Source organism: Ananas comosus, linkage group 1 (assembly GCF_001540865.1).
Source record: "Ananas comosus cultivar F153 linkage group 1, ASM154086v1, whole genome shotgun sequence".
NCBI classification, from domain to species: Eukaryota; Viridiplantae; Streptophyta; class Magnoliopsida; order Poales; family Bromeliaceae; genus Ananas; species Ananas comosus.
The window spans coordinates 767,814-790,918 of record NC_033621.1 but is presented as its reverse complement, the minus strand read 5'-3'; the positions used below and the strand labels follow the sequence as shown (position 1 = coordinate 790,918).

Below are 23,105 nucleotides of genomic sequence, written 5' to 3'. Positions count from 1 at the left end.
TTTGATTTGTATTTACCATGAAATTAAGTGCCTTTAAGGAGACTATTTTTCAAAAAAAAATTTAAATGCTATTAACAACTCAAAAAAGTAAGTAGAACTCAGAGAAGCCCGTTCGAAAGAGGCTATAAGCCCATTAGACCCACTCGTTTGCAAATTATATTGGGCCCAATTAGGCCCATTGCGGCCCGTTCAGCCCATTAAAGTTCTCTCACCGTTGCTCCACACCCTTCATCTATCCTCTTCACTATCCCCCGTCCCGCTCACTCTGCCCCTGCTCGAGCTTCAGGATTCGGCATTAATGGTATCCTCCGTACTTTCCTCTTCTCTCCTCCCTTCTCTCAACTCTCCTACACCACATCCCTACCCTTCTCCTCCCCTCTCTCAACTCTCCTACACCACATCGCTACCCTTCTCCTCCCGCTCTCTCTTCTCCCTTCTCCTCTACTACGCCTCGCTCATCGCACCTCGCTCGCCACCATCTCCTTCTCCGGTAAGTCTCTCTCTCTCTCTCTCTCTCTCTCTCTCTCTCTCTCATCCCAATTCGGGAGATCATCATTCTAGGAAGGGTTTTGCAGGTTCTCGGCAGGAATACGCGAGCGAGGAGGCGAAGAACAAGATACTCGAAAGCTACGGCCTCGATCCATCTGATTTCATAGATGAGCCATCGCCTATGGTTTAAGTTCGAATCTGTTCTCTATTTCATCTATTCATATCTCTCTGATTCATGAAGTACTTTTTGAATAATTTTACTTGTATCTGTGCTCATTTTGACTATCCATTTAGTAATATGTGAATTGGAAATGTAAGAATGCTTAATGTACGATAATGCTGATCGAGACAAATTTAGTAAAATAATAATAAAGTTTGAATATAACATGTGGATGCTAGAATTGCCCATCTGCGTCATTAAGAAAGCTCGAGAAAGGAACATTGTTCAGTCTTGATCAATTTTTGGACTTCAAGTTGTCATCTACTATGCTTCTTATATTCATGCTGATGAACAAGGACTTTTTGTTTGCGTAGGTGCTTGGGGGAAAAGCTCTGACCAATGATGGAAATTCTAAGAGGAGCAGCATTTGACATTTTACAGGTGATTTTGACTTCATTGCAACTTGCCGATTTCATATTTCCTAGTGATTATCAGACCTTTTGTTCATTTGCTTGATAAAGAATGTTGATGTGAATTTTATAATTACCTATTCAGAGTTTAGTAAAGAAATTGTAGGACATGATTTCTGTGAGAAAGGACTATAATTATCTTGAAATGTAATTGCAGATTGCTTTTAACTAAATGTCAGGATAAAATAGAATATTTGAAGCCAAACATTATTATTCAAGCATTTTCTGTGTTTATGACTAGAATTTTTCACTTGTCCTGAAGAAATGATGATAGATTATGATCGAAGTTGACAATGTTACGTACAGGTGGATGGTGGTTGTCCTGCTTCGTTGAGGCCAGGTCGCTGGCTAGACCTATATAGCGGCACTGGATTTGTTGGCATTGAAGCTATGAGCTGAGGATGTTCAGAGGTTTGCTACCAAATCCTAACTTGAAATGGGTTCCTTTCTGCTGTAATCTTGAAAATTTTCTATTTATGTTTTGTTACTCCTATCTGGTGCCTTGTACCGGAACATATTATTCTTGATTAGTCCTATTAGTAACAATTAATATACACTGCCAGTTCAGCATTGTGATGGGACTGTGTTGAATCTCAACTTCTTGTGGCTACTGCAACTTTTGATTTGCTAAGATTGCTGCTAAAACCGAATCTGTTCAAAAGAAGAAAAATGATATAATTGCATGTTATGATTAATCAAAGCTCTAATTAATTCTTTGAAAATACTGGTAGCCACAAAAGAGCACATGACATCTTTTTTCATTTTTCTGCTCCAAGTCAAAACAGTTAATTCATGAAAATGTGATTGATAAAACTGGTTTGAACACTCATAATTACCAGATTATTTAGTTTAGATATTAAAAGCCAAATTCTTCCCTCTTTTGTCATCAAATCTCAGGCAAAAAACATCTTGTTATTAATTTTTTTCTCCTCTGTTTCTTAAATATTGTTACTCCACATGTTTTATTACTCGCATTCTCTTGATCACCACCTTCTTTCAGGCACATTTTATTGAGATGGATCCTTCAGTTGTGTCTGATGTTCTACCGCCAAATTTAGAATGGACTGGATTCCTCGATGCCTCAGTTATTCATATGAATCGTGTAGAGAATTTCGTGGAACATGCTCAACAGTCTACAGGTATCCCTTGTTATAAAAAAATAAAAAGGAAATACATATAAAATGTAAGAAATTTGAGCCAACAATGTTGTAATCCATATTATTTTGTGCAACTGGCTTATAAGTGAACAATTCTTGACATGTTATGCTTCTTAAATATAAGTTTCCGCAGGCTTCATATGCAACTTTTCAGAAATAGTTTTGTTATGCTATAAGAGGATTTTAGTTGTGTACAAAGAATTTTCACTTTGTATAAGTTCATTTTATGTTTCTTTTATGTGGGTGGTATCATTCTTTTCGTAGTTAAAGATAGTTCATTTGATTACATTGGTGTGACACCACCATATACTGCAGTCGATTACGGCATACTAATGGATCAGCTCGCCCGATCTCCTTTGGTAGGAGAAGACTGCTTTGTTGTGAGTTGCTCTTTTATGTTTTTTTAGTTTATGTATATAGCCTTTATTAGTTTTGTTAGAGAAATAACATTCATCTTTTCATTTAGCTGGTTGAGTACCCACTAAATACCTACAATGGCTGACACTTGTGGACACCTAGTAAAGGTAATCATACGGGCTCCATTTCTTTTCTTTTTTTTACTTTTCCATCTAAAATAGTGAAACTGCTCATAATTGTCTACAAAAATCTAATAGTGAAATTCTTATGTAGTATTATTCTTCTAATCCTCATACTCATTAATGAATAAACACTGCACAGATTGCCGATAGGTGGTTTGGTAGGACCAACTTGCTAATCTAGGGACCAACTTGGGCAGAGAAGAAGAAGAAATCAGGACAGACCTTGCTAACTTTGGAGTAAACTCCATATCAAGAAATAATTATTTTCAAAGATTATACTTAATTGTGAAGCATGTTAGTTCCTTGGAAAAGTATCACTTCAGCAATGCTTGCTATCGAAGGTTCAGAGTAGCACAATCTTTAAAGCTACTGATATTATAATCTAGCGGTGCATTTTTCTTCCCCCCTATGACTCTCTCTTGTTCTTATTCTTCTTTCACAATGTACTAAAATTTTCCATAATATTTTTCCTTGATCAATAGACTTGTATAGCAGATATATAGATGCCCCAGCTTGCATTATTTATAATATGGAGTAGTTTGCATGCTGTTTTGGCTTTAAAATGTAGACGCCCATCTTGGTTTGTAGCCTCTACTATTAATGTATTTGTATTTCCTTCAAATCTCATTATTGTATCTTTTTTAATCGAGTTGGATGTTACAAATCTCTTTATCTCTCCTGTGCGAGTTTTCTTTAATTCCACTTGTTTCTATCTAACCAAATATAGAGCATTTCATTTTCTCCTTTTTCTATTTGTTCTACCAGGGAGGGAGCATACACGGATCAGTTTCTGGAGACGAGCACAGGACATATGGAGTTGTTCAGTTGCATTTGAAGTTAAAATCTCCGGTCGTTGGATTCGTCTTTCTACGAGGGCATATTACATCTCCCTCTGTATCTATTTTTGAATCTCCTGCCGTTGGATTCGTCTTTCTAGAAGGGAGCATTACATCTCTCTCTCTCTCTCTCTCTCTCTCTCTCTCTCTTGTTCGCTGGTGAAATTTTCCTTTCACTTATTAATGCAGCTTCCTTTGCACAAGTCAAGATAGTCAACATCATTAGGTGTAATGTATTTAACACACTATTCTGATGATGGAAATGGTGGTTGATTTTGACCCACAGGTAATGATGCAAAGCGGAAATAGTAGTAGAATCTCTAATTTAAATCTTTTGATTTTGAGTAGCTTATTTTTTTAGATACATACAAGAGCAAAAGCTTTTAATTGTTTGTATATCAAATGCTTTGTGGTACAAAGGCACCAGTGAATTTTTTTATTTATTTATTTTTCTGAGGAGATACCAGTAGGCGATGGTTTCCTCGTGTTGTAATTATCTACGATTTTCTATCCATTGCACCAAAATTTGATATCAATTTTGTAGAATTCAAATACTAAAATTCAAAGATGATTTATTATAAGATCATTTATAAATGCTTAAAGATTATTTATAAAATGTTACAAAATCTGATGGTAGAATTCAAATTTTTAGCTCCGGCTTTATTTCAAATGTACTATAGTTCAGGTATTTTTACATGTTAATCCATAATATTATTAGTTATAGTGTAATTTTGATGCACGTCGTATTTACAAATTAAAGTTAAATTAAAATATAAATTTTAAGTGAAGATAAATTTTGAATCTGAATTTTGAATTTGAAATTTTAAATGGTTATGGAGGGCATTAGTTTATTTTAAAATTATAAACTTGATTTCTTTCTAAATATATTTTTAATTAAGTTATGCGGTAAATCTTTTATGTATGTCAGTATGTATTCCATAATATATAAATTTTCTTTTAATGTACACCTAAAACCCAACATTTTAAAATTTGAATTGATTTGAAACATGAATTAAAGTTTGAATTTATGTTTAGCTTTGTAAATCAAACTCAAAATTTAAATTTAATTTTAAATTTATAGTTTGAATTAAATAACAGTTGATTTTATAGATGATTTTTAAACCATTCTATTTTTTCAAACCTGACTTGTGCTTAGTGAATTAATTGTTTATGTTTTTTAATGTATATGTAAAATAAAACATTTTCTTATTTTAGGATTCTATTTATTTATCTCCTAATTAAAAAAATTTCTATTAGCGATGAAGAGCCACGTTGTCCTCGAACTCAAGAGATACGCTCACCATCCGGTAATCGCGACCTCAAATTCTTTTGGACGCAGACCAGCAAAAAAAATTATTTTGGGGCGATTCGGGCGATTGTGTAAAGGGGGTGACCTGACGTGCGGTGACTGTACTCAGGTAACGCTACGGTGGCGCAACGCGTTGTTATGTTGGCTCCGAGTCACGTGGCGTGTTCACCGAAAAAGAAAAAGAAAAATAAAAAGAAAATGTAATGGTGAATGAGATGATGTTGTATGCGGGGTGGAGCTCACTGGGGTGACCAAAATCAAAAACCACTTCTGTAGTTCTGTGGAGTGTGGACCACCCCGTCGGTGGAGAGCAAGAGAAATGGGCGGTATTTTCACTCTCCTGGTCGTACGATAATTTGGTTAATCTCTGCGTAGCATTATGTTTTATATATAATAATTTCTTTCTTTAGTTACCGACCGTTCTTAGCGCAAGTGACAAAAGGACTTGGTGGTTGATACCTCAGACCCAAATTTGAATTCTTGTTGATTCACGTTTTTTAGCCAAGTTTATTTCTAAATGAAATAAACGAAGCGGATAGCATGCTATCTTTCTCTCCAAAATTTTTTTTTTTCCTTCAGTTGCTAATATATATTTTAAAATTTTGTAAGTATATATATATATATANTTTCTAAATGAAATAAACGAAGCGGATAGCATGCTATCTTTCTCTCCAAAATTTTTTTTTTTCCTTCAGTTGCTAATATATATTTTAAAATTTTGTAAAAAAAAATATATATATAGAGAGAGAGAGAGAGAGAGAGAGAGAGAGAGAAAGTAGGGTTATTATACTCTTATAAGTACAGATCTCTTTATACTTATAAATTTTCGACTGTTGGATGAAGGGATGTGTGGTTAGGATAATAATAGTCTCCTATTAAGATAATAATGGTTTTATAGAATTGAGTGAATGGTTAATTGAATAGTATAATTTAACCAAAGAATGGTCAAAAATGGTATAATGACTAAAAACTATATATATATATAGGTTGGGACTANTTTTTTTTTCCTTCAGTTGCTAATATATATTTTAAAATTTTGTAAGTATATATATATATATATAGAGAGAGAGAGAGAGAGAGAGAGAGAGAGAGAATGGAGCTACAATACTCTTAGAAGTATTATCCTTCTTGTACTCATAAATTTTTAGCTTTTGAATGATGTATAAACCAATTCCACAGTATTAAAATTAAATAAAACAATAGTTTATCTCTAATAGCTAAGCTGTTAAAGAATAATATTTTTATATTCTTATATTTAACACATAAGATATTATTTTTCAAAGCTCACTCATTAAGATATTATTACATACAATTTTATACTTTGGAATGTAATTTGTAACACTTGAAAAGTTTCATACCTAAATCATAATATTAGAATACCTTTTTGTCTAAATTTATTTGTACTAGATGTGTGGTCCATGGTAGACCAGGCTTAGGCAATAATCTGAGTACGAGTAAGAAAGGAGTAAATGGAAGGACAGTTTGATCATCGCACATTATTGAGATGCACGTGTCATCAGCAAAGTCCTTCCCACGGACTAGTGTATACATAAGAAAAGTTAGATTCCAGGCCCAACACCTAAACCGAATAATTTACTGGATTCGGATGTGAATCCTCTACAGGTCCAACCCGTTAACGCATCTACGCGTGTGTGGTCCCTATTAAATTCGGGGAGGCCAAAGTAATAAGAATTCGAAACCTCTGCCGACACAAGTCCACCGACAGCTTACATATTCTCTTCCTATCTAAATCTAATTTTATATTTTACACAATGCACTTTCTCCAATCAGTAATTCAGGTTACGAATCCTGCTGTTATTTAGTTTCGAGAGGTACGCGAGAACGACCGCTCTCAGCAAAACCTGGCGCATCACGTCATCCGATGCACCGCACTCTCTTGATCTTTCATTCATTCTATTGCAAAGTTCAAATTTGGATCTCAACATCCGCGGATTCTGAAATAACTATTTGTACGGTTTGATCGAAGGGTGAAATTTGATGGAGGGCGTTAGAAATGTGGTGTGCAGGATGATCTGGTGCACCAGGTGCAGGTAGCAACTTTTCCAGCTAATTATTGCCCCTCACCAACCCAGAACATGGCGCTTGAAACAAATATACAACTCCATTTTCCTCGGAAAAATGCAAAAATGAGAGCTCAGCAAATGATATGTCTATTAAAATACCATCCGTGGGACATCAAATTAGGAGTGCAGTAGCTATTTATTGATTTCTTGCAGTAGATCTACCACTCCAGAGAAACCAAGAAACTAGAAGTATTTTATTTACTAGAGGAAAAACAAAAAGGACTCCTACCAAATTGCCTTTTTTTTTTTATGATCACATGCTTTAGCTGTTTCCCTGTCCCTTTCTTCTTCCATATCCAACTCTTTCTAAGGTGATGAGTGATAAAATCTACCGGAAGGAATAGAACAGCAGTACACCCATTTCCTTCACTAGTAGTGAGAATTCATTCTTAAGCTAACCATTTGTAACTTCTCGAGGACTCAACCAATAGATACTCGCTCTCTTTTACCCCTTTCACCTCATCACTGACACTGCTCAGCCCCACAAATGAAGTGGAGTGGCCACCTCTCTTCACCAACCGTTGGAGAGAGAGAGAGAGAGAGAGAGAGAGAGAGAGAGAGAGAGAGCCAAGTTGCAAAGAAAGACACACTCCAACCACCATAAGACTCCAAACCTAATAACACCAGCAATTGCATTACTCCCTCCCCCCTCTCTCTCTGTCACTCATAAACATAGAGAGAAGCCACTCATTACTACCAGCAGTAGGAAATCAAAGAAGAGCCGAAAAAGAGAGGCTCAACCAAAATGTTCGGAAGGGATCCATGGGGCGGGCCTCTGGAGATATCGAATGCCGACTCTGCGACGGACGATGATCGGAGCCGGAACTTGCAGGACTACGACCGTGCGGCGCTGACGAGGCAGCTCGATGAGACCCAGCAGAGCTGGCTGCTGGCCGGTCCTGGTGACGCGGCAGGTAAGAAGAAGAAGAAGTACGTGGATCTTGGATGCATGGTCGTTAGCCGGAAGCTCTTCCTGTGGGCAGTAGGATCGGCTGTCGGCATCGGCCTCCTTATCGGCCTTATCATGCTTATCGTCAAGACAGTGCCACACCACCACCGGCCACCGCCGCCGCCTGATCAATACACCAAGGCCCTGCATAAGGCCCTCATGTTCTTCAATGCCCAGAGATGTGAGTGCTCCCTCTCTCTCTCTCTCAAATTGACGAATTTTGATCTGTTAGATGGAAATTTATGCGTCTTTCACTGCTTCTGTAGTCAGCTAGATTTTCATGTACATAGTAGTCCTACTGCACCCAGATTAGATCTCATAATTCTGTCCTCAAAACTAATATCTCTCTCCCCTTTCTACTTTCAAACTCCATCACACGATGAGTTGCAGCTTAATTTCTTCAGATATAGAAGTAACTCTTTTTCCACTCAAAAGTTCCGACGTACCATTCATGGTCAGATCTATTGTGTATCGTACGATACGAATCCCACCCGGCAAAATTGTTTTCCTACTAACACTTATAAACCCCTCGTCTGTAACAATGGAATCAGCTGGTCCACTACCTCGGCATAACAACGTAAGCTGGAGAGGGAACTCCGGCATGAAGGATGGCCTCTCCGACAGTGCAGTAAGAAAGAATCTGGTTGGCGGATATTATGATGCAGGGGATGCGATCAAGTTCAACTTCCCCATGTCGTATGCAATGACGATGCTGAGCTGGAGCGTGATTGAGTACAAAGCCAAGTACGACGCAGCAGGTGAGCTCGAACACATCAAAGGAATTATTAAGTGGGGCACAGATTACCTTCTCAAGACCTTCAATTCCTCCGCCGACACTATCGATAGGATTGCCGCTCAGGTATGCAACTTTAATCAAATCCTGGGGCCATCTGAGCTTGCAGATCTCATTCTTCTTCTTCTTCCCAAATGCGGTCTAAATATACTGAATATTTGATTTCATCAACAAGTTCATTTTCCCCCCTTCGGGTTCCAATATTATAAGATGCTTGTTTCCTGCTCCTGAATGTAGACTCTACCTGCATAAGCTTTCTCTGATTTAGATGTCAAAATGACTAGACTTGACAGCTATAAATATTATAAAATAAGTTTACCACAAGAATTCAATTCATCAAATAACACATATGTAATGCTTGATGCTATTCAAGAATTGATCAGATCCTATCAATATCAGATGTCTTAACTATATTCTGCTCCATCTTTTGCTCTGCTCTATCTTGAGTATGAAAAGCAATATAAAAACTCAAACCAGATAGCTAAGTACCTCAGTGGTTAATTATGCACGCAAGTATGATGCTATTGAGTTACAGACTCTCCTATGATGATTGTTATTACCATTCGCTCTACTAGGCATTACATTCCAACAGAAAGATCAACATTTTTGTCAAAGCAATAATATAATAATTAATGTATTTTTTTGCGAAATTAAATATTTGAATCAAAGAAGTCTTTTGATAAAAATACTTCTGAACTAACTCTCTCCGACAGGTCGGACAAGGGGACACTTCGAAGGGATCAAACCCTAACGACCACCTCTGCTGGATGAGGCCAGAGGACATCGATTACCCACGACCCGTCTATGAGTGCCACAGCTGCTCTGACCTCGCTGGTGAGATGGCGGCCGCCCTAGCTGCCGCATCCATAGTGTTCAAAGACAGCAGGACCTACTCAGACAAGCTTGCGCATGGGGCAAGGACGTTGTTCAAGTATGGAAGGGAACAAAGAGGGAGGTACAGTCCCGGAGGGTCAGACCCTGCCATCTTCTACAACTCAACAAGCTATTGGGACGAGTTTGTTTGGGCCGGAGCATGGCTATATTTCGCCACTGGCAATTCTTCCTACCTTCAGCTGGCTACCACTCCGGGTATTGCCAAGCATGCCGGTGCTTTTTGGGGAGGTCCAGATTACGGGGTATTTAGCTGGGATAACAAGCTCACAGGAGCTCAAGTAAGTTAACATATTTCATGATGGAGGTATTTATGAGTACACCCTTGTAAAAACAGAAGCATCCTATCTATGACTAAATAAATACTTTTGCAAGAGTGATATAGGCAGAGTCGCTTAAATTGTTTTGAACACAAACACGGGGCTAGTAATAACCAACCTTATTCCATTTCAGATTCTTCTTAGTAGATTGAGACTGTTCCTAAGTCCAGGGTATCCTTATGAAGAAATATTGAGGACCTTCCACAACCAGACAGGCAACATAATGTGCTCATACTTACCAATGTACAAGTCATTTAACCGAACCAAAGGTATGGAAATTGACAACATGCATCCTGCTTAAAAGTACCTTCACTGGCTTAAGAAACTCAATATCCAAATTATTCTGCAGGAGGTTTGATACAGCTAAACCATGGAAGGCCTCAACCACTTCAGTATGTGGTTAATGCAGCATTTCTTGCTTCACTATACAGTGATTATCTTGATGCGGCTGATACACCAGGATGGTATTGTGGCCCTAATTTCTACTCGACAGATGTCTTGCGTAAATTTGCAAAGACTCAGGTGTGGCTTCTGACTTAACAGTGCAAAATCTAAACCTAGTTTGCTCCAACCATTTCATCAAGCAGATAGAAGATTTCATGACAAGCTCAGTTACTTGACCTTTTCTTAGATTGCTTAAGTTTACTTATTCAATGGCTTCAAATTTAATAGAGATATGTAGATCAATTTATTGTGAAAATGATTTTGAAGCATAAAAAGATAGCATAGTTAGAAGCCCTTTTCAAATGGTAATTGGTAGGTATAATGAGGATATTGATATCCCATATTACATTTTCAAAAGAGCTTCTTTCCACATCTATATCAAGACACACTTAGCAGAAGCTCTAACAATGGCTATTCCAGAAGTTTAATCTGGCCAAATTGCATTTTATTTACATGTTTTTTGTTTTAGCCTTTTAGGTAATAGTTTTTTTAAAAAAACATTTTTTAGCATATCAAAGTCACTGTTTTTATTATGCTCATCACCTCATCCTGACATAGACTATCTTTTGTGCAAGAAAATCACAAAAAAACTCTTTTAATGGCCAAATTCAGCAAACCTACACCAAACAGAACATGATGGCTAACGCTTATGTGTCTCTTGTTGTTCTCAGATTGACTACATTCTTGGCAACAACCCTCAAAAGATGAGCTATGTTGTCGGATATGGTACACGTTACCCTAAGCACGTCCATCATCGAGGCGCATCGATCCCCAAGAATGGGATCAAGTATAGCTGCAAGGGAGGATATAAGTGGCGAGATACTAAGAAACCAAATCCTAACACCATTATCGGAGCGATGGTTGCAGGCCCAGACAAGCACGATGGCTTCAAAGATGTCCGCACAAATTATAACTACACAGAACCCACACTCGCAGGCAACGCGGGTTTAGTCGCAGCATTGATTTCTTTATCCGAGGTTACAACTGGGATTGACAAGAATACAATCTTCTCTGCCGTCCCTCCAATGTTCCCAACTCCCCCGCCTCCGCCAGCAGCTTGGAAACCCTAAGAGTGACTCGATTTACTTATTCTTTTACAAGCCAGAAGCAAAGAAGCATCAGGTATTTAGTAAATTGATGGGCTACAGAAGACACATATATAAGGCAATAGAATGCAAGTCAAGAAAATTATAAAGCTCCAAACATTTTATTCCACAAGTGCAAAAATGTTTTTTTTCCCAAAGGAGGGCATCTCGTGTGTAATGTATAACACTAGAAAGGCGAGGTATTTTTTCGGGTTGAACTCTCGACTAGTGTTCTTTCATGAGTTCATTGTGTGCTACATAAGGAACAGTATTCTTTTTATCATCTTGCAGGATTTGTATGGTTATGTTGTTGTATGCAATGATGAAAAGTTACAATTCAAATATCTAAAGCAAATATATTCGATTTCTTGTTTCTCTAACATATATTTTTCTTTGTAATATAAAAAAGGCTTGTTAAAAATGATCCTACATCAAGTGCCCAACTAATCATGAGTAGCATTTATATTCACTAACACCTTTGGCATTGCCTATGTTGTCAAATGTATCTTCATAAAGTCTTCCTATTCTGTAAGCAGAGTAGAATAACTAAATTCATAGGGCTCCATTCCTATAGTGCATTTCGTATTTACCTACTCTATAAGCAGAGTAGAGTAACTAAATTCATAGGGTTCCATTCCTATAGAGCATTTCGTATTACCTATTTATAATATAAAACCAGCAAGAACTTGAATTCATATTTCCTTAAAAATATATATATCATTTCCTTTAAAGAATTAGTTGAATTCCCATTTGGTCAAGTTCAGAAACATTAACAGGACCTGCAAGCACCATACAATGTGATTATTCGGGCCAACTCCAACATGCAAGCTCTAGATGAGGTCAAATCGACCTGCACCTGCATGTTATTTACATGACTCTAATCTAAAGTCAAAATATCGTTAACTTTGTTTCAAAGACAAGCATAAAGCACAGAATAAAGCAGTAAAGAGTATGTTCTTTACCTGTTATCTTAAAACAGTAAGGTTGTTGCTTTATCCATCTCCAAGAAGACATTAACCCATAAGAAACTTCAAAAATCTATATCTGCTATCATATATCAAACACACTGCAGCATAGAACGTCCAACTAACTCAGGAAGTAGAAGCACAAAGCCCATTACCCATCTATTGATCCATATATCCAAGGAAGTGAGCAACTGTGCAACCATCTGAACAAATCAACCAAAGCATTCACATCTTTGATACCACTGCACCCATTCCAAACAGATACATCGTGAATGTTGGTAGACTAAGATGCAAGCCTGTAGAAGCATATCCTCAAGTTAATAATTTATCAAACCATGAGATCAAGGAAATTTCAAGGATAGCTCTAACATACAGCTATCTAAGTTGTTTACAGTGAGAAACAACCAATATCTTTGGACCTATTTTGGATGCTAGAAAATCTCACCTCGGACGAAGAATTCCTTGCATGGGACCGAGAATAAATTAAAAACATCAACCTCCCTTCATCAGATATTGAGATCGCCGCTCTTCTAAACCACAAGCAAAGCATAAGATCTTAAGTTATATTTGATCTTCAACGACGCATCAGGGGTTTCACTCGCATAACCTGCTTAATTCTGGCATCAATACCATCCTCTATCCACTGACACATCTCCTCTGGCAAACCCTCTTCACCTGCACAATCCAAAGCATTCCTAACTAACTTATACGTGAATTCTCTAGGAACATGCCCTCCCTCGACCATCTCAACTAAGAAATCTCTCGCCTCCTTAATCCTATGGCTCTCGCACAACGAATGTATGATTGGCGTGTAAGAACTCGAGGTGGGTTTTCCATGCTCCCTCTCTACCATGTCCCTCATCATATTTACAGCTTTATCAACTTCGTTAATGGCACTATAATACCTTATAAACGAATTGTATGTCACCCGATTAGGAGTACAACCCTTCTTAGACATTTCATCGAACAACTCGTGCGCACGACCGATCCGATAAGTTTTACAAAGCCCATCGATCAAGCAATTATAGGTAACAACATCAGGGGTGTAACCATTGAAAACCATTCTCCGGAACATATGATTTGCTTCCCAGATCCTCCTCCGTATCGCCTTCCGGCAACCGGTTTCCAAGCTCCTTTTGCAGTAGAAGGTGATGAAGATGGTGTACGTGTACGAATCCGGAGGGCACCGCGCCCCGGGAAGCTCCATCTGATCCAGCAAAAACCTTGCCTTCCTAAACCACCCGGCGCGGCACAATGCGGCAATGACGGCGTTGTAGCACCGGACGTCGGGCTTACAATGGAGCTGCTTCATGCGGTAGAACGCCGCAAGGGCCTGCTTAAAGAGCCCCTCCTCGCCTAGGGTTTGGATCACGTATGTGACGGTGGGGGTCGTGACTAGGGTTTCGCTGCGGCGGAGGAAGCGCCAGAGGGCGGGGAGGGCGCGGGCGCGGGCGAGGACGCGGGCCATGGNTATCCATATTTTCTATATTTTCTCTAATTATCTATCCGTCGCATCGTACGAGTTACTACGCTAGTTTACATGTTTTTGGTACTGGCAAAAGTGTTATTAAAACAATTATTATAACAAATTATCTATAAAAAGTTTTACCATTAAAAAAAATTTTCAATTTACACCCATGCTGTTGTAGTTGAGAACTGTTTCATAAAAATTACAACAAAAAAAATATTATTCTTTAAAATATTTTTTTTTTCTAAATGTTAATTCTAAACTCTTAACCCTAAACCGTACGCTCTATGTGAAAATAACTTTGCTTGGTCTTTACCAATCTAACACGTCAATTAATGTTTCCTTATTAATTAGTTGATTTAAGCCTAACTAGTGATTAAGAGATAAGAAGGACAACTCAACAATTGGAGCATTAATAATTAATTTATTGTTTGTGGGGCTACACTCAAATGATTTTGATGGTTAATTGATGTATGTATTTATTGTCACGCTTAATTTCCATGTTAATTATTTTCTCCAATATATGTGATCACCTAATAGACATTTGCTTGTTCTTTTTTGTATCCATGTTTAAGAAAGAGGAATTCCTGTAACGCTAGTAAAACAAAATAAATCAATAAAGAGAAAATAGGTGATTAATTTCTATCTAAAAAATTTATTATGAAATATGATAGTAAGGTTAAAATTTTTGATAACCACAAAATAATCAATAATAATTTTTTGAATCAGAGTGCGGTAAAGTGAAAGTGCGCTAAACTACAAAATAATTAAGTGTAGTTTTTTAAACCACATAATAGTAAATTAAAAATGAGCTAAACCATAAAATGACAAATTAAAATTTTTTTTGAGAAAAAGGTAGCAAGCTACCTGCTTCATTCATTAGGCAAGATGAACTAAGCATACAGGATGAAAGCAGCTGGGGCTTCCTTACAAAAAAGGATACATCGAAAAGAGACAAGCAGAGAAAGGAAAAAAAATAATAATAATAATAATAAAAATAAATAAAAAGCGAGGGAGGTCAGGTGGTCAGGTGGTCAAAGAAAATCATTCCAAGAGGCCAGCAATAGATTGACGCGCTCAACCGCCCGAGAGGAGTTGGGAAATTTATCTCGGAAGATAATATGATTCCTCTCTGTCCAGACGACCCACCAGACTGCCGCTAAAACTGTTAGACCTGTAGTTCTATTTGAAACATCGCGAATATTAGAAACCGTAGACCAGAGAACCCGGACGTCATCGGGGAGTTCCGTGAGGACTGCCGAACTGTCCGCACATAGGATAAGGTATCTGAAAAAAATGCAGTTGCATAAGAGGTGATCACAGCTTTCCGCGCTAAGAGCACAGAACACACAGTTTTGCTCCACCCATTGACCTCGAGCAAGCAGTCTATCGGCCGTAAGAATTCTTTTGCGTAGAAGTAGCCAAATAAACACTTTAATTTTAGCAGGGGTTTTCAATGCCCAGATGAAGGCACTCGTCGGGTCTCTCTGCCCAGCATCAGTGAGAAACATATAAGTGGATTTTACGGTGAATATTTGATTCGATGTCCAGCGCCAGTTAACCGAATCCGGCGAATTAATAGGGCTGAAGGGTTGAAGTAGGGCCTTAAGCGACGCCAACAGTCTGCGATTCTCTGCTGATAGGGACGATGTAAAACCATTGCAGATGAAACGCCATCTCCAGCCATTGCGGTACCAACATTGAGAGACTGTAACCTCTTTATTCCGTACTCTATCAAAGATAGTCGGGAACAGTGTTCTCAAAGTGGTTTCTCCTATCCAAATGTCTGACCATATTCTGATGATTCTTCCAACTCCGAGCGTGTAGGAAGTACCACATTTGAACACGTCTCGGCAGCGTAACACGCTTCTCCACCAATGCGAATAAGGGACAAAGGCTCCACCTTCGAGTAATGGTCTTCGTCGCTTGTAGTATAGATGTCTAACCAACCTGTTCCAGAGCAACGACGGCTCGTTGAAGAAACGCCACCACCACTTGGTTAGAAGAGCCAAGTTCATCGATTCCATTTCTTTGATTCCTAACCCTCCTTCTTTTTTGCTTTTGCAGACGGTTTTCCAGTTGACGAGGCAATCACCCCCGGAGATTTTGGAGCACCCTTTCCAGAAGAAAGCTTTTCTGAGAGCTTCGATCCGGTGCAAAACCCACTGAGGCGCTTTGAAGATAGAGAAGTAGAAGAGCGGTAAATTCAAGAGAACTGAGTTGACAAGAGTAAGCCTGCCCCCTTGGGAGAGTAGTTTTGCCTTCCAACCTTCGATTCTGGCCTCAATACGGTTGATAACCAAGGCCCAGTCCTCCTTTCGAAGTTGCTTGTTGTAGAGAGGTAGACCCAAATAGCGAAAAGGGAGATTGCCCACCTTACATCCCAGTATAGAAGCTAGTTTAATGGCTTTGTGAGGATTGGGTCCCAAATAGTACACATCAGATTTGTTCAAGTTGATTTTAAGTCCAGAGGCCCATTCAAAGATTTTCCAGATGAAGCGCAGGTTGCGCATGATGGATTTCCGCGGTTTGCAAAAAAAGATCGTGTCGTCTGCGTACTGAATAAGAACCGTTTGACAATCAGGTGACGGCCCAATTCCAAATAATAGCTCATTTTTCCTGGCGGCCTCAGTTAGCCTGGCAAGGCAGTCCGCTACCAAAAGAAAAAGATAGGGAGAAAGTGGGTCACCTTGTCTGAGGCCCTTTCTAGATTTAAACCAGTTAGTCGGGGTCTCATTCACTAGGATGGCTACTTTAGCGTTACCGATACACTGCTCAATCCAAGACCACCATTTGTCGCCAAGACCAATCCACTGCATTATATTCTTTAAAAATGACCACTTCACACTGTCAAAGGCTTTTTCAAAATCTGCCTTGATACTTACGCATTCCTTTCCTGTTTTAGAACACCAAGCTACTAACTCACATGCAGTGACAAAGGAGTCAACCAGCAGACGGTCTTTAAGAAATGCCGATTGCGTGGGATTTATGATGTCAGGCAAAATACGGGCTAGCCTGTTCGCCAGAACTTTGGAAATGATTTTTTGAATACCGTTCAGGAGGCTAATTGGGCGGAAGTCGTTAACTTGGCACGCGCCTTCTTTTTTGGGGATGAGACAAACAAAAGAGTAGTCAGAAGGGCCAGTGAAAAGTTTGCCATCCTGGAGATCGATGAAGACTTTGAAGATGTCATCCTTGACTGTTTCCCAGAAAGTTTGGAAGAAGATTAGTAGAAAACCATCTGGCCCAGGAGCTTTGTCGCTACCCAATTGGAAGGTCGCAGTTTTAATTTCCTCAAGGGTGAACGGGGATGTAAGTGCATCAGGGCTAAGAACTCTGTTAGATCGGTAGAGCCCACTCCAGTCTCCATGCGACATACGTGTCTCGGGTTGGTCGAATAGTCGTTTAAAATTACGAAAAAAGTAGGATCTCATATGATCTTCGTTATTGTTTTGTCTTCCAGCATCATCTTTAATAAAAGCAATCGTGTTGGTACGTTTACGACCGTTAGCTACCGCGTGGAAGAATTTGGTGTTTCCGTCACCTTCCTTAAGCCATAGTTGTTTGGCTCTGGTTTTCCAAAGAATTTCCTCTTCCACCAGAATTAGTTGCAATTGTTGTTTGAGTTTCGCCCGTCTTTCCAAGGTTACAAGAGGTAGTTCCATCCGTTCCTCAAGAAGATCAATAGAATGGAGTTCCTCTTGCAAAATCTTCTTGGTGGTCATAATGCTGTGGAAGGATGTTTTGCACCATTCTTTTATTCTAACTCTACAATGCCTGAGTTTGGCTGTAATAGTCAGAATAGCCGAGTTCAGGACGTTCACTTCGTGCCACCAACCTGGAACCTTAGTGAGAAAATCTTCGTTAGTTAACCAAACCTTCTCGAACCGGAACCTCTGTGGCACTGGACGGAGCCTCGTGGAGAGGAGGATCGGTGTATGGTCAGATGTGATCCTGGGGAGGGTTGTGACTCTGCTGAAGGGAAAAGTTTGGTCCCATTCAGTAAAAACGAGGAATCTATCAAGTTTAGCCAGTGAGGGTTTGAGCTGCATATTTGACCAGGTGTAAGATTGGTTCGTCAAAGGTAAGTCAATAACAGCTAAGGAGTTGATGAGGTCCGAGAACATTCCCATAATTTTTCTGCTCCAGGGTTTTCCTTTTCGTTCAGATTGATTTTTGGTGAGGTTGAAATCCCCACAGATGACCCAATTGTTGCTGCAGATGCCGTTGAGAGATAGGAGTTCGGAGCAGAAGTCATCTTTTCCGTCCCAGGTAGGAGGGCCATAGACGTTCGTGAGATAGAAAGTCGTTCCGCTTGCAAGGTTGGTCAAAGAAAGAGTGAGTGAGTGATTTCTCAAGATGACTTCGTTGCAAGTGAAAAATTTGGAGCTCCAACAAGTAATTAGACCACCAGAGGCCCCGACGGCAGGAAGAAGATGACACTTATCAAAGTTTGAGCCGCAACATGAGCGAAGGAACGAACGAGACACAGAATCCACTTTAGATTCTTGCAGACATACCACAGTACAAAAGAGTTTCGACACCACTGACTTGACTAGACAGCGCTTACTAGGGTCATTAAGACCACGAACATTCCAGCTGAAGATATTCATCAACAAAAACATACAACGACACACACAGAGGCAACACAACAAAGAGACAGCCAGGGCCTATGCCTCGGCAGACAGGAACTTCTGGAAGTCCAAAGCTTCATCATCAGATAGATTGACGCCGCAAAGAAGACTTTTTGCCTTTAGTTTCTTCCTAGAGAATGTGCGCGGCGCTGACCCAAAATTAGATTGCACTCCCTCTCGGAGTTGCGCTTTCCTGTTCATCGCCCTGCACAGAATATTGTCCTTTGCCCGCGTGTGAAGCCGAGGACTGAACCTTGGAGGATCAGGTGGTTCGACGAACATCGAGTCGTTGATAGGTAGATAATTCGTAGTAACAGAGCAGGGGCTAGAGGAAGCCACACGATCAGAAGAAGATGCGAAAGCCCGGCCCAAAAAAACCTTAACGAGGCCGGCGAGGGGGCCCCAGGCAAAGCAGTCGGGGTTGAATGGGTCTAGAGTACCAGATCTCAGAGGGGGGAAGAGATCAATCACAAGCCCCAGTCCGGAATTACTTGGACCCGGGGTAGTGGTAAAAAAGTAAGTGAACCGAAGTTGACCAAAGAAGAAAGAAGCCTCAACAGCCGCGCCTATATCCATTCCAAGGTGGGGAAGTGTGGGGCCCGAGGAAAAGCAATAGCTGCCAAAATTAATTAGTCCACTAGTAGTATCTAGACTAACAATAGTATCACTGCTTCCATTCTTTTGTCCAATAGTAGTGTGTGAATTTCGAAAATTCCCCTGGTTGTCTCTTTTCACAAGCAATGGAGCATTAAATAAGGTGATAGAACGTGAGGCTGAGGGTGCACGAATAGGGCATCGTGACAACTCGGTACAGTGTCCTTCCTTAGGGTCAGCAGACACGGAAGCGGCAAGTCCAGGCTCAAGGGGATTTGAAAAATTAAAATTAAAATTGTGGGAGAGCCGATCGTTCGACGCTCCGCCGCCCGGAGTTGCGATGGGGACAGTCGCCGCTCCGCCGCTAACGTTGCGCCTTCGATCACGAATTTCGGAGTCCCATGAGTCATCTGGAGAGGGAGCAGCGCCTTCCGTCGAACGCCTCCCTCGAACATCGCCGACGTTGCGAACCTTGGCTTCTCCCGTTCTAGCTTCCGAATCATGATGACCAGCGCCTTCGTAGGGTGGGTGTGGGCGTCCACGATGATCATCATCACCTCGAGCCCATCTTTCAAGTTGAATCAGCACGGAGATAGATAAGTCGCCGAAGGTGACCTCTAAATTCTCAGGAATGTCAGAGAGATGGTTCACAGCGATCAAACATCGATAGCCGGAAACATCGGCCATATGTGTACTGAAGTCGTCCGCCCGGATGAATCTTCCGAATCCACCGACAAGGGCCGCCACGGTGCGAGAGGACCAACACTCATAAGGGAGGCTAACGAGTCGGATCCAAGCTTTGTAGGTGAGCGGTGGGCGGCGAGCGCCGTCGTAGGGGTTCCACTCGAAGCATCTTAACTGGATGTCCCCCAGGGTAAGGATCTCCCTCTGAAGAAGATGATCGATCTGAACCCATTTCGGTAAGAAGACAACGAAATCTCTTTCTCTGTACTGGGCCACTTGAAAATCGGAAGGGTATCCTCCGAAGCGATTCGCTAGCCTGCTAGCGATGGTAGCCTGGGGGAAGTGTCCGAGGTTCGCCGGAGGGACGACATCTGCGAGGATCGCATTACGACGTCGGTTTTGTCTGGCGAAGAAGTCTTCCGACAGCGGTACAAAGGCGCTGAGATTGGCCGGGCGAGCGCGCGTGGCACGGTAGATGTCCATCGGAAGTCGGTTCATACAAGAACGTGCTTTATGCCCTGTTTTAAAGCACCTAGCACACCGGAGAGCTTCGCGGCAATGGCCGGCCCGATGGTCTTTTCCCAGGCACCTGAAGCACCTCCCTTTGAAGAATTTTATATCGAGAAAGTGGGGAGATGTGGGGGAGTGACTCAGAGGTTTGCCTGAAGGATGGGAATGGGCGGGGGTGAGGAGAGCTTCTTTATAAGTCTTCTTGAGGAGAGGTGTAGAGGATCGCTTCCTTCTATTCCGCACTTCAATCCAGGGCGAGTCCTCAGGTCGGCTCTTGTTAGCTGATATTGAGGCCGGGGTAATACTTGGTCCTGAGACCGGAGGGGGGGAGGAGTTGTCACTGCGGATGTAGGTGATCTGTGTTAAAGCGAGGCCCGCAGCATCCGCCCAAGAAACATTCTTGGAACAGGAACTTCCATCAATGCGAGATTCGGCAGGGTAGTTGTGCGATTTATTGCTGTTGCCGGGGTTACGAATGGACTCCAGGGACCTCTGCTTCGAACCAGCATCTGCCCATGGAGCCTTCTTGGAAGAGGAGCTTCCATCGATGCCGGATGAACCGAGGTAGGTGTGCGATTTACTACTGCTGTTGCGTTTAAGCTCCAGGAACCTCCGCTCCAGCGCTGGGTCCAGTCCAGAGAGGTGATAGCTACAGGTGCCTACCCTCGCACCTGGGCGGGATGAAGCCGTCGCTTGCTTCAAGGATCTGAGGGTCGTAGACTTCGCCCCCTTCGCCTCCTTCGTGAAGGTCTTGGGCTCGTCCGCTGCTTTATCCCCTTCGAGCTCTTTCCCTTTGCGGCGGCTCATCACCGTAGACGCCTATCAAACTTATTATTCATCACATAAATGTACTAATTTTGTCGAGTTTGCCACCTAGGCCCATTCCTTCTTTGGACCTTATTTTTTGGGCTATATAGTTTGGTGAAACTAAATCACTCATATTCTACGTATCCTATGTTATAGGATAAATTGCAGGCTTGGTCCTAAAATTATAAGTAGGATGATATCTTAGTTTTCAAACTTTAATTTTTTCTTTTTATGATTTTTGACTCGATCGGTTATAATTATTACAATTAAATCTCACAATCTAATTTAGCTGGTTAAATTAAATCTCACAATCTAAAAAATAAATTTCACAATGTTTCGATATCATTTACTATGTGATCAAAATAACTCAAAATCAACAACTGAAAATAAAAAAAAAATCTCGTAAAAAATTATAATATAATATTAAAATTTTAGATAAAAATTATTTGATCCTATAAAATTTTTTTTTTTCTCAAAAGTCTACATGATTTAGATATTTCTATATTGTTAAACTTGCAAATGGCTCACCACGGTCAATAAAATTATCAATTTTGGATTCCTTCGATCACTAGGTAAATGATATCGAAAAATCATAAAATTTTATTTCTAGATATTTTAAATACTCAAGATTAAGTTTAACAAACTAATCGTTGATTTGGGGTTCTTAACATCAAAAATAATTTAATAATACAAAGGCCAATGTACTTTTAAAAGTACACAAGCCTTCTCTCTCTATAAATATTTCATTAGGTTGCTCAACCGTTATGCCAAATCATATGGTACTTCAAAGCTTTGTTTGATTCGGGTATAAATAAAAATTAGTTTATATCAGGAATAGATACAAATTTAGATATAAACGAGAACTAAACCAATTTTGTGTTTGGATGAAAATTTGGTTGTTTCCAGAAATAAGAAAAATAACGTTTGAATAGATAAGATGAAAATAAGAAGAATAGTTTATAGTTATAAATAAAAAATAATGGCATTACCACTCTTATTATACTTGAATTCCAAATTTAAATTTTTAAGTTGAAATTTAATTTTAGAATTTAATCTCACTTATGTTTTAAAATTTAAATTTTAAATTCAAATTACAAATTTTAAATTTTAAAATTTTAAATTCTATTTTAAAACAAAACACTCTCTCTCTCTCGTGGGTCACATGGGTGGGAACAAGCTTGGTGGGAACAAGCTTGTTCCCACCCAAAGCGACACTACCACCGGCCCACCCGCTTTGGGTGAGAACTAATGGACTAATAGTTTCCACCAAAAATTTTTTTTTTGGGTATAATTGGGGGGAGAAGAGCCTTATTCCCCCTCTTGTACCCAATCCAAATAGACTCCAAAAGGGAAGGAACGAAACATTTTTTCTTTTTTTCGGACCTTCGAGCTTTTCAACTTTAGTGAGCCGGGCCGAGCCCCAAATGAATTTAGCTATTAGCTAGTCATCGCGAGGCAAATCGCCTCAATAAAATTTGCATATCACATCCGCGTGAATAATTTGTTGGTCCCAAACCATCGACAATTCTCCCTCGATCCAAGCTTTCATAGTCAGGTTTGCCACCTTTAGCGCTTGCATAAATAAATAATCCACCGTCCTGAAGACTTATTACGTGTAGATGGTCACGGTCGAGTCTTCTTCAAATAGTTTCTCCGATGACTCGTATACAGAGAGTTCATATTATGCGGTCGGCGCGTCACAAACGAATGAAAATAGGACCAACAGAGCAGAACTTGATCTTTCAGCATAATTCTTCTTTTGACCTGATCCTTTATACAATTCAACGGTTGTGGCCCCTCCAATTAATCACTCTTGTCAATTCGAAATAGGTTCAATTAATGGGTCAAGCAATTCAATGGAAATAAATAGCACAGTTTGTAGATAAATATGATTGTCACGGTTTTAATTTTTCACTC

At 40.0% G+C, this 23,105-nt stretch overlaps 2 protein-coding genes and 1 pseudogene across 2 annotated transcripts; 2 read left to right on the top strand and 1 right to left on the bottom strand.

Annotated features, from left to right (window-relative positions):
* On the top strand, positions 228–5,373 carry LOC109720542 (annotated as a pseudogene).
* Positions 7,649–11,906, top strand: LOC109720482 (endoglucanase 10-like). Its single transcript, XM_020247636.1, has 6 exons — positions 7,649–8,174; positions 8,545–8,852; positions 9,500–9,958; positions 10,131–10,266; positions 10,347–10,519; positions 11,113–11,906. The coding sequence occupies exons 1-6, from the start codon at positions 7,790–7,792 to the stop codon at positions 11,509–11,511; spliced, it is 1,860 nt and encodes a 619-aa protein (XP_020103225.1). The 5' UTR covers positions 7,649–7,789; the 3' UTR covers positions 11,512–11,906.
* Positions 12,645–13,959, bottom strand: LOC109714850 (pentatricopeptide repeat-containing protein At1g77405). The gene is made up of 2 exons (XM_020239560.1): positions 12,937–13,959; positions 12,645–12,787 (listed from the first exon to the last, which is right to left on the bottom strand). Exon 1 carries the CDS (start codon positions 13,957–13,959, stop codon positions 13,066–13,068), a length of 894 nt encoding a protein of 297 aa, XP_020095149.1. The 3' UTR covers positions 12,645–12,787; positions 12,937–13,065.

Coding starts and splice junctions, on each gene's coding strand:
- LOC109720482 (XM_020247636.1), top strand. CDS start 7,790: ATGTTCGGAAGGGATCCATGGGGCGGGCCTCTGGAGATATCGAATGCC. Junction 8,175..8,544: donor GTTCTTCAATGCCCAGAGAT/GTGAGTGCTCCC, acceptor CAATGGAATCAG/CTGGTCCACTACCTCGGCAT. Junction 10,520..11,112: donor GTAAATTTGCAAAGACTCAG/GTGTGGCTTCTG, acceptor TGTTGTTCTCAG/ATTGACTACATTCTTGGCAA.
- LOC109714850 (XM_020239560.1), bottom strand. CDS start 13,959: ATGGCCCGCGTCCTCGCCCGCGCCCGCGCCCTCCCCGCCCTCTGGCGC.